This window comes from Megascapheus bottae, chromosome 29, assembly GCF_031878675.1.
Source record: "Megascapheus bottae isolate mThoBot1 chromosome 29, mThoBot2.hap1, whole genome shotgun sequence".
Lineage (NCBI taxonomy): Eukaryota > Metazoa > Chordata > Mammalia > Rodentia > Geomyidae > Megascapheus > Megascapheus bottae.
The window spans coordinates 12,004,268-12,015,864 of NC_143537.1; the positions used below are offsets into that span (position 1 = coordinate 12,004,268).

At 40.4% G+C, this 11,597-nt stretch overlaps 1 protein-coding gene across 1 annotated transcript; it reads left to right on the top strand.

Moving 5' to 3' along the window:
• The first annotated feature begins 3,847 nt into the window (after nt 1-3,847).
• Nucleotides 3,848-5,707, top strand: LOC150044769 (uncharacterized). The gene is made up of 3 exons (XM_090321166.1): nt 3,848-4,289; nt 4,467-5,021; nt 5,190-5,707. The coding sequence occupies exons 1-3, from the start codon at nt 3,848-3,850 to the stop codon at nt 5,705-5,707; spliced, it is 1,515 nt and encodes a 504-aa protein (XP_090177292.1).
• Nucleotides 5,708-11,597: the final 5,890 nt, after the last annotated feature.

Below are 11,597 nucleotides of genomic sequence, written 5' to 3' on the forward strand. Positions count from 1 at the left end.
GCCCACTTCCCGTTTTCTTGAGGTAAACTGGAGATAAAAATCTCAGGTGCTTTTGTGCACTGGCTGGCTTTGAACCTCAATCCTTATATCTCAGCTTGCTGAGTAGCCATTGGCTCCACATGGTAGGATACTTTTATTGTGGCAACAAAGTCATAACTTTTAAGTGCTAAATCAATCATTAGCTTTCTTATTGTTGAGGCTTGAACTCTTGAAATAGGGGCTGGGGCATTGTCCTTGAGCTTCTTTTCTTCAAGGATAGCCCTCTACCACATGAGCCACAGCACCATTTCTGGCTTCTTCTGTTTATGTGATACTGAAGAATCAAACCCAGGGCTTCATGCATATGAGGCAAACACTTTACCACTAAGCCACATTCCCAGCCCTTCAATAGATTCATTATTTTTCTTTTTTGTTTTGTTTTCTTTTTTCCTTTTTAATTATTGCCACTCCTGAAGCTAGAACTCAGGGACTAGGCACTGCCTTGGGCATTTTCAAGCCTAACACTTTACCACTGAGCCACAGTGCTACTTTTGGCTTTTTTTTTTTCAGTGTATGTGGCATGAAGGATTTGAACCCAGTGCTTGGTGCATACTAAGCAAGCACTCTACCACTATGCTACACTCCTGGCCCATGAGCTACACTCTTTTTTTTTCTTTCCCATTAGGTACATTCTTGAACATTCCCTGGACACTGTACTTTTCACAGATGTCTGAATGGGATATGTATTCAATGTGATGTCCTCAATCTGTTCTGATTGCTTATGATTGCTTTATAAAATACGAAATTACGTATCCAGTGAGGAAGAACATGAAAGTATGGAAAAATAATTTGTTTACTTCATGGTTATCCTGAGAAATAGTAAATTATATCAAATTAAGCTAATGACACCCTTTTAGACACCCATGTATAATTAATTTTATCCTTCCAGGTTATTAGCTCCTAAGAATTGTCACCTGGTCTGTAAGGCCAGCAGCAGAAACTTTGTATTATTAATTACTAAGTTAATATAGAGATAAATATTTCTCTTAATTTGTCTGTATCTTACTATATAGATATCAGAGCAAGCTCCAGACATTTGGTGTAAGATAAAACGCATACGAACAAGAGTGAATTTCCACACTTGGTATTTTTATAACTTGGGCTTAATGACTTGATGGAACTGTGCTGTTACAGAAGCTGGTGTCATTTGATGATCTGGCTGTGGACTTCAGCTGGCAGGAGTGGCAGATCCTGAACATTGCCTAGAGAACCCTGCATAGGGATGTCATGCTAGATACCTACAGCAACTTTGTGTCCTTGGGTGAGCAAAAATCATAATTACCTACAAGGTCAACATCATACTTTGTAGGGGTTTATGAATATTCATGTTACTAGAGTACAAGATTGCAGTGTGCAGGAAATGTCACACACACAAAAATATTCTAAGAAAACATCCACTTGACTATGTTGAAAATTTCTCTTCTGATTCTTCCAGAAGCCCAATCAGAAGTTAGACAAAAGTTCTAAACCATATTCTACTGACAGGAGACTGTCTTCCCAAACTTGAGGTGATTTTCTAGGTATATATACAGTCCAGAATGGAAGGTATATTAATATTGGGAATGTGACTGGGAAATCACTATTTAAAGAAGGGATTTACCATCTAAACCTGGCACTGGTTGCAGTGCTTCACTCCTGTAATCCTGGCTCCTTAGGGGGCTGAAATCTGAGAATTTGGGGTTGAAGCCATCAATTGCAGGAAAATCCCCATGAGGCTTTTTTCTCCAATTAACTACTCAAGACTGGAAGTGGTTCCTGGACTCAAACTGATAGAATTGTAGCTTGAAGCAAAAGATCTGAGTTCATGCCACACAATTAATTAGCCAACTAAATGCAAAGTTCTGGGATAGTCAACCATGCAACCAGTGAGATAAGAGAAACAAGATTAGGATCAGCCTTGTGAACAATATGTGTGACATCCTAGAGCAGTGATGACCCAGCATGAGCAATAGTTCTCCACTACTTCTTATTAGCAGGGCACTGTTTTGCTAAACCTCCATTGATTGCCAAGCTGGAGCAAGGTACAGAACCATGGGGAGCCTCTGACCAGAACTTCACAGGTGAGTGACAGCATCATACAGAGTGATGCTGAGGCCTGTACTCAGTGGGTAAGTTCTTCTTGTGCTGTATGGAGCAATAATATTGCTAGTTGCCCTAGGTCCTGTGTGTGTGTCAGAAAGCTAGGTGATCCTTTGTCTCAAAGCCCTAGCTTCTCTACTAGTTTCTCTGTGGCAGTAAAGTTAGCAATTTCTTTCTTTATGTGGAAATCACTATGGGACAAAAAGAATAAAGTGAATAATGTAGAAAATGAGATTCCATTTTCTACCAGGTGCTGGTGGCTCACACCTGTAATCCTAGCTAATCAGGAGGCTGAGATCTGACGATCTTGGCTCAAAGCCAACCCAGACATGAAAGTCCTTTAGATGCCTTTTTCTAAATGATCCCCAGAAAGCTGAAAGTGATCCTGTGCTTCAAAGTGGCAGCGCACTAGTCTTGGCTGAAGCGCTCTGGGACAGTGTCCAGACCCTGAGTTCAAATTCCAGAACTGATAAAGAAAGAAAGAAAGAAAGGAAGAGAGAAAAGAGTTTTAATTTTCCTTGAAGTAGAAGTATGCAGGTGTGAGGAAATAAGGAATACATCAGGGCTGTTTTACTCTGAAAACCAAATTAGTGTATCAGTGGTGGCAGAGACTGAGATCCAGAAGCAGAGCTTTTAGTCTAGTGAGGATGATTAAGTAGGTGGTGAGCTGGAGTATCTTTGTTTTTCCAAGGTTCTGAGGAGCAGCAGTGGTAGGAAGGAATTTTGATGAGACTTTGTCCAAGATAGAGAAACACAAAATTTATAATTCCCATAGATACCTAAAATAATTCTTTTTTTCTCATTTTCTTTTTTTCATATATTTTTTATTGTAATTAATAGAAGGGTTACATTATATTTGCCAGATAGAAGGTGCATTAATTCCCATACATTGATACCCTTTCACATGTCTTGGTCCCCATTTCCCTCCCCTCACCTCCACCCTTCAACTTGTTTTCCCCCCTTCCCTATCCAATTTCAAATAACCAAATACAAATATATCTGATATATCAGGTAACAAAGTGAGATACTGTAACAATATGAGATAACCAAGGGACAGCAAAAGAGATGAGTGATAACTTAAGAACAACAATCATTCATTATGTGGCTTATGTTTCTATATCCTAGAGGTCCTTTCATTTAGTGTCCTACTATATGGCCTTTTATATCAAAGTTTTGCTCTATTGCAAATCTCTGCTAGGAGAGCCCAGGTTTCTACTGATTATGACAAATGAGGGAAACCATTGGGCCTAAGTTCCTTTGAGTCTGGCTTACTTCACTTAATATGATGTTTTCTAAGTTTTTCCATTTCCTAACAAATGGGGCAATGTCATTCTTTCTGACAGCAGCACAGAATTCCATTGTGTACAAATACCACATCGTGTTGGTGCTGTACCTCTTGAGCCCCAGCATCAGTTCTGGCTTTTCTATATATGTGGTATTGAGGAAATGAACCCCAGGCTTTGTGCATGCTAGGCAAGCACTGTACAAGTAGGCCAAACTCCCGGCCCAAGAAAGCATATAATTGTCCTAAATAAATTCCTACTTTGATATTTAAAATCTCTTCACAGTGAGGATGGGAGAAAATGAATGACTTTACCTTTACATTACAGAATCTTTGGTTCTCATTTGTATTTGTTTTTCTTGACTCATTCTAGATGTCCAAAAGCGGGAGGCAATGATTACAATCGGTGAGGAAAATCCAGATGAATGTGTGTGTGAAGTAGAAAGCATGAATAGTAACACAGTGGAGGCAAGCGTGAGATTAGTACCAACCTTTAAGTTGAGTTCACAACAGAAGCCGGAGCTGGTGAGGAATAATCGGGATTCCTTAGGGCTGAAGACTGACAAGCTCAGTGAGTGTCAGAGCATGCTTCTCTCTAGTAAGCCAGATGATATGCATGCTGCATACAGGCCTGCTGTGTCTCCTGCAGTTGAACAATCCCTCAGATATTTTGAGCATTTCGTTCAAAATGATGAAAGTCCACATGAGCTGCAGTACTTCAATTGTGGTGGAGAAGGGAAAGTAGTAAACTCAGAGGCCATATCATTTAAACCTAATTGTGTTGATGGCGGGGTGCCCTCTCAAAACCATTATGAATACACAGTAGACTATGATAGGCCTGTTCTCCTTGCCCACGAGATATACCAGGAAGGAAGGAATACACCTGAAGGTACTATATGTGGAAAAATATTGTCCTTAAGATCTGCAGTCACTGCACATGAGAAAATGTACACAGGGGAGAATCCATGTGGTATGTGTGAAGATTCTTCAAGAAAGAAAATATCCATTGCAAAACCTCAGAGCAAATATCCAGAGGTGCAATCATATGAGTACAATCTGTGTGTAGAAACCATCTCCCTAAAGTCACACCCAACTTCCCAAACTCAAACACCCAAAGACGAGAAACCCTTTGGATATGAAGTACATAGGAAAATTTCCACCCAGGTGTCAACTCTGAGCAGACACCAGAGAACTCACACAGAAAAGAAACTTTATGAATGCAACCAATGTGGAAAGACCTTCAAGTGGAAGTCACATCTTAATGTGCACACTAGAATTCACACCGGTGAGAAACCTTATAAGTGTAGACAATGTGAAAAGTCTTTCACACAAAAGTCAAACCTCTCTTGCCACCTGCGAACACACACAGGAGAGGAACCCTTTGAATGTAAGGAATGTTACAAATCCTTCAGATACAAGGGAAATTTCAAAAGACATTGGAGAACACACACGGGAGAGAAACCCTTTGGATGTAAGGAATGTGACAAATTCTTCACCCAGAAATCAAGTCTCAACAGACATACAAGAATTCACACAGAACAGAAAGATTTTGAATGCAACAAATGTGGAAAGACCTTCAACTGCAAGTCGTATCTTGGTGTGCATAATAGAATTCACACCGGTGAGAAACCTTATAAGTGTAGAGAATGTGAAAAATCTTTCAGAAATAGGTCAAACCTCTCTTGCCATCTGCGAACACACACAGGAGAGAAACCCTTTGAATGTAAGGAATGTAACAAATCCTTCATATACAAGAGAGATTTCCAAGGGCACTCCACTACACACACAGGAGAGAAATCCTTTGAATGTAAGAAATGTGACAAATTTTTCACCCTGAAATCAGATCTCAACATACATACAAGAATTCACACAGAAAAGAAACCTAGTGAATGCAACAAATGTGGAAAGACCTTCATGAAGAAGTCACATCTTGATGTGCATTATAGAATTCACACAGGTGAGAAACCTTATGAATGCAGCAAATGTGGAAAGTCTTTCAGAAAGAAGTCATCCCTCAATTTGCAACAGGGAGTTCATACAGGTGAGAAACCTTATAAGTGTAACAAATGTAAAAAGTCTTTCAGACTAAAGTCATATCTCTCTTCCCATCAGCGAACACACACAGGAGAGAAACCATTCGAATGCAAGGAATGTAACAAATCCTTCTCCCAGAAATCATGTCTCAAGAGACATACAAGAATTCACACAGGAGAGAAACCTTATGAATGTAAACAGTGTGGAAAGGCCTTTAACCAGAACTCACATCTCAGTAGACATAGGAGAATTCACACACCTGAGATATTTTAGGAATAATTAATGTGGAAAATCTTTCAAGTAGATAAAAACTCAGTTTGCATCAGAGAACCCATGCAAGAGAGAACCCTTAGACTATACAGGATGAGTGTTTTTCAAGCAGAAGTCACATCTCATGCATTAGAAAAACCATTCAGGATCAAAGCCTTATGAATGCAGGAAGGCATTCATAACTCACAACTCATTAACATACAAGAGAGAAATACTATGAATGAAACAAATGTGGAAAGTTTTTTTAAGAAGATGGCATACCTCAGTTTTCATCAGAGAACACACACAGGAGAGAAACCATATGAATGTAAGAAATGTCAAAAATTATTCACCAAAAAAGTATAGCTCAGTGTTCCTAGAACATACACGGGAGACTGGGTGTTTAGCCTCGTGATAGAGTGCTTGCTAGCATGCATGAAGACCTGGGTTCGATTCTTCCATGCCACGTACACAGAAAAAGCCAGATGTGGTGCAGTGGCTTAGTGGTAGAGCTATCTATCCTTGAGGAAGCCCAAGGACAGTGTTCAGGTCCTGAGTTCAAGTCCCAGGACTGGCCAAGAAAGGCATTTTCTTATTTCTTCTCAGAAATAAGAGCTCTAGCACTATGAGACTGGTGTTGAGGTCATTTCCGTGATGGTTTGGGGATTGTTAGATGGGAAAAGAGTGTTATGATTTCAGCATCTTTTTTCCCACTGTTTTCCCAAAGTTTGTCACTGTATTGTGTGGTCCATGCATTATAACTTAGATGACTTAGTATTTCCAGATTGGGTTTTAATAGAAGTTCTGATGGAAGATACCACTTATTACAAATTGTGTACAGAAGGAACATCTCTTTTCACACCTTTTGTCCCTAAGTTCTGTAGAGAACATGGATGAACACACATTTGGGGATACATTTTCTTTGTGTGTGGGGACAAATTTTGCAGAGCCTAGGCACTGATCTTAAACATTTTTGCTGAAGGCTAATGCTCTACCAATTCAGCCATAGCTCCACTTCTGGTTTCTCTGGTGGGAAAATAAAGACAAACATCATTAAAATGGTCAACAACAGGTCATTGGATTTTGTAAGTGGTGAAGTAGCAGAAAAATGATGAGAAAACATTCATTTCTAACCATTCTTGTATTGAGGTATGTGCTTATTGGATAACTCCTCTCTCTTTTTCTCCTCTCTTCTCCTTTTTAATTTTTTCCTTAATTCCTTCATATCCCTTCCTCCTGTCTTTCCCTGTGCTTAAACTCAGGGTCACATTTCATGCTACTAGGTGCTGTACTAGTTGGGCCACACACCCAGCTCTTTTTGTTTCACTTTTTTTTAATACTAGGTTTTATGTTTATGTCCATAATCCATCTTTATGTCCTTACTGAGGAGCTGACATCACAAGCAAAATGAACTGAGTACAGCTGTTGAATGAGATGCACTGTTGTGAATTTTTGCCTGGATAGCCATAAATCAAAATACTCTGTATGCAATCCTAGCTCTGTCTATAAAAGGTTGCAAATGTGAGCAGCCATTCCTCACTTTAATTTCTAACTATTTAATTATTTTACAAGTTAAATTTGGAGACAATGTATGCTTTTACTTTCATAGTTTCAAATTTCAAACCCCAAAAGCCAAAATTTTAACATTTGATTTCCCTGAGAGTAATTAATCAGATAAGATTTTAAAATATGAATTAGCTGTTTGGAAAAAAACCCAAAACTTTAAAAAATGTGTCCTTACCCATGTAACTCTGGATTTGGCACTTTGAAGAAAAAAATCTTAATACTCTTCTTTATGGAGAATGTATTCCACGAATGACCATTTTGATTGAGAGGAGAAAAGGCCAAGCTATACACAAACCCACCAAGGGAAGTTATGGTGTCTGTATCCCAACATTTGACCTGAAATGTTTCCACGGTGAAGAAAGCTTAGTTATAAAAAGGTGGAAAAGGCAGGCAAATAGGAAAAAGACAACAATATTCCAAAACAGTGGGATCAAAGAGTGGGTTAAAGATAGAATAATTGGGGCTGAGAGCATGGACTAGTGGTAGAGTGCTTGCCTAATGTGCAGGACGTCCTCAATATCACATGAACAGAAAAAAAGAAAGCTAGAAGTGGTGCTGAGGTCAAGTTGTAGAGCTCTAGCCTTGACGAAATTCCAAGGACAATGCCCAGGCCATGAGTTCAAGCCCAGCACTTGCAGTCGTTAAGGAAGATTTGGGTTGAACACCAGCCACACATTCAGAAAAGTTTGTGGACCTGAGGCTGTGTCCCTATTGATCTGTTTAGGCCTACAGTGACAACTGAAGCAGAGTCTCAGAGATTAAGATCCCAAGAGAATCAGGGAAATGCCTTTGCAAATGGGTGATAAGTGAACTACATTATTGTAGCCAAAGAAAAAGTTTGTGTGGTTGTTAGATGTTTTATATGATCTACAGTTTACAGTAAAATATTGCTCCTAAAATGGAATCCTGGCAACCCCTTGGTAAAATAGGCTAAGCTTTTCAGGTCCCTAGCTACTTTTATAGGCCACCAGCCATGTGGTTGGGCTTGGCCATACACAGGTGGCCAATGGAATTTCAACAGACTTGAGGGATGGCTGGGAAGACCACTGAAGCCTTTGCTGTTTGAACTGACCTATCATCTACTGGGATTCTTGTGCACTGCTCTGACAACAAAGGAAAGAGAGGGAGTTTTCTGGCAGGCTAAGGAGGTGGGTTGGGGGAGGAATTCTGGTAACTCCACCTGGTTAAGCTGCTCTTGTAATCTGAGCTGTTATCAGGGAATTTACAGCACTGAGTTGAGTCAAGTACTCCTTTGACCTGAAGATGGGAAATGCCTATAGGAGATGGATTTGGAGGGAAGTCAAGAAAGGGGTCCCTTCACAACCAAGCTGCTTTACAGAACTGACATTTGCAGTGCCCAGGACCTGAGTTCAAGCCCAGCACTGGGGGGGGGGATTAAGAAAAAAGAATAGCACATAGAGTAGGCACTGGAACAGACATCTTTTAAAGAAAGAACCAGAACTGGGTGCCAGTGGCTCATGCCTGTAATTCTAGGTACTCACGAGGCTGAGATGTGAGGATTGCAGTTCAAGGCCAGCCTTGGCACAAAAGTCAGTGAGGCTTTCATCTCCTATTAGCCACCTGAAAACTGGCAAGTGGTACAGTGGCTCAAATGGGAGAGTGCTAGCCTTGGGCTGAAGAACTCAGTGCCAGTGCCCAGATCCAATGTTCAAGCCCTACAACCAACCAACCAACCAACAAATAAATAAATAAGTAAGTAAATAAAGGCAAGACATTAAACCTCAAAGGCATTCAATAAATTCTGTGTCATCTACCTGAGAAATCAGAACCTAGCCATTGAAATTTATCAATTGTCCTTTCACACTGTTATAGCACTGGTGATTTCACTTAGTAAACTGAGTGAAAGGCAAATATTACATGGTTTCTATCAAAAAGGGAAAAGATTTTCCTTCGTGTTATTACTGGATGTTTTTAGTATAATCACTCATAGGAAAGAGTTCTGGAACAAGCCAGTGAGAATGACTGACCCCTTATGATCCCACTCAAATTAGAAATCACTGTTCTATGAAGCTCGCTGAAACAAACCGCTTGTTAAATCTCTAGCCATTAATGTAGAAAGCAGCTGGGGGTCATCTTCAGTTTTCAAAGGATAATATTAAATAATTCTGGAATGACCTCCTGCTGATATGCTAAAGAGGGCCTATTTCCATGTCCAAGACTGGGTGAGAATCCACAGCAGCAGCTCACCTGTGTGAAGGAAGCACAAAAGCATTCACTCTCACAAGCAACATGGAACCAGTTATTGATGAATAAGGGTCTGAATTATTAGTTGTACAATAATTTCATTGTTCCTAGATTGTGTGTGTCAGGAGTAGGGATTGAACCCAGGATTCTTGCTCTTCCTTGGCTTTTTCCCTTATGGATGGTACGCTCCCTGTTAACCATAACTCTCCTTCTGGGTTTTTCACTGCTGAACTGGAGACAATTCTTAATGGTATTTCCTGACTGGACTGGCCTTGCATCCTCAGATCCCAGCCTCCAGATTAGCTAGGATTACAGGCGTGAGCCACCGTGCCCAACTCAGACATTTATTTTTTTAAATCACGAAAATATTGCTTAAACCTAAAGGGATGCTTCAGAGACTGCAGTCCTCTTACATAAGCCTATGTAGCTAGAAAAACATGCAAGGATTCTAATATTTCCTTTATTCAAGGTAAATCTGCTAGAAAGAAGTGTTTCATTTTTTTTTTCTGAACTTGCAGTAGTGAGCTCAGCGTGAGAGTTTGTTTTTGTTGTTGTTTTGTTTTGGGGTTTTTCAGATTTTTTTTTAGCGAAAGTTGGTGTTCTTATTTCTAGAAGCACAACTCACTTCTGTCTTTTAGTAGTTAAAAATAAGTTTGAAATACTGCTCAACTATATTGCAATGGCAGATTTTGAACTGTGAGCCTCAGATCTCAGGCTGCTGAGTATTTTTCCTTTTTTTTTAGAAAGTTGTCATTGCTCCTTCATTTGATGGATATTTGAAGAGGATACAAATCTTTGGTTCTGAGTTGTACCTGAGTAGTAGAGGCCTCGGCAAACATGATAGGCCTTGAAAGGGAGGGAGAGAGGGAGGGAGGGAGGGAGGGAGGGAGGGATGGAGGAATCTTATTCTTCAGAGCATCTAAAAATTACTCTTTTAGAAGTAGGGGTCAAGAAAAAAATGGGTTTTACCAGATGGAAATTCTTTGAGCCTTTTTTGAATAATTCAGAGGCTCAAACTTTTTTTGCGGTGGGGGGGAGTCCTTGGTTTGAGCTCAGCGCCTGACCAGTGTCCTTGGACTTTCTCAAGAGTAGAGCCGCTCAGACATTTTATAGAAGGTTGGAATGAAACCCCTTTCATCTACATAGATACAAAAAGCTTGACCAAGTTTATAATTTCTAGAATAAGGTGGATGGCATTGTATAAGTGGCAGTGTGGCTCAAGTTGTAGAAGACTAACCTTGAGCTAAAGAGCTCAGAGATAGTGCCCAAGCCCTAGGGTCTTGCTGTTCCACATTGCTCCCCCCACCCTGCCCCCAAAAAACAAAAAAAGCAAAATTTGGTGCAAACTCTGACTGTGTTAGGGCCTGGTCTTTGTGAAAGAAGTCCAGTAGTCCTGGGCTTGAACTCAGGACCTGACCTCTGTCCTTGGCCTTTCTGTAGGGTAGAGCTTTATCACTTGAGTTACAGCACTAATTCTGGCTTTTCTATGAATATGGTACTGAGGAATTGCACCAGAGTTTTGGTGCACGCTAGGCAAGCATTCTACCACTAGGCCAAACTCCTGGCCCAGCAGCCTGCTTTTTAATAAGGACCCAGGATATAAATTCCTAAATTGTGGCTTCTCTATATTGGGCTAATCTCTTGGTCCTATCACATCATTGTTATAGGAAAGGCAAGTAAAGCACAGCAAATGCTCCCAGACTGTGCCCAAGCTCTGAGTTCAAGCCTCAGGACTAAAATTAAAGATGGCCGGGTGGGGACTTAAAATAAAAGGCAAAATTGAGAAACAACCAAAATAACAAAAAGCTCAAGGTTTCATGAATAGGCTGGGCATGGTGGCTTATGCCTATCATCCTAGCTTCTCAGGAGGCTCAGATGTGAGGATCAAGGTTCAAAGCCAGCCTATGTACAAAAGGACCTGAGACTCTTATCTCCATTTAACCTCTAAAACTGGAAGTGGGACTGGGGCTCAAGGGGTACTGTGGTAGCCTTGAGCCAGAGAGCTTGGGACAGGGCCCAGGCCTAGAGTTCAAGTCCCATTACCCAAAAAAATAGGAAATCACAAAATTTGCTGACTCCAAAAAAAAGGGGGGGGCAAGGGTCCTTTCTTACTGTGGAATGGCAACCTCACTACTCAGATAGT

Coding starts and splice junctions, on each gene's coding strand:
- LOC150044769 (XM_090321166.1), top strand. CDS start 3,848: ATGAATAGTAACACAGTGGAGGCAAGCGTGAGATTAGTACCAACCTTT. Junction 4,290..4,466: donor AGGAAGGAATACACCTGAAG/GTACTATATGTG, acceptor ATCTGTGTGTAG/AAACCATCTCCCTAAAGTCA. Junction 5,022..5,189: donor GCATAATAGAATTCACACCG/GTGAGAAACCTT, acceptor CTACACACACAG/GAGAGAAATCCTTTGAATGT.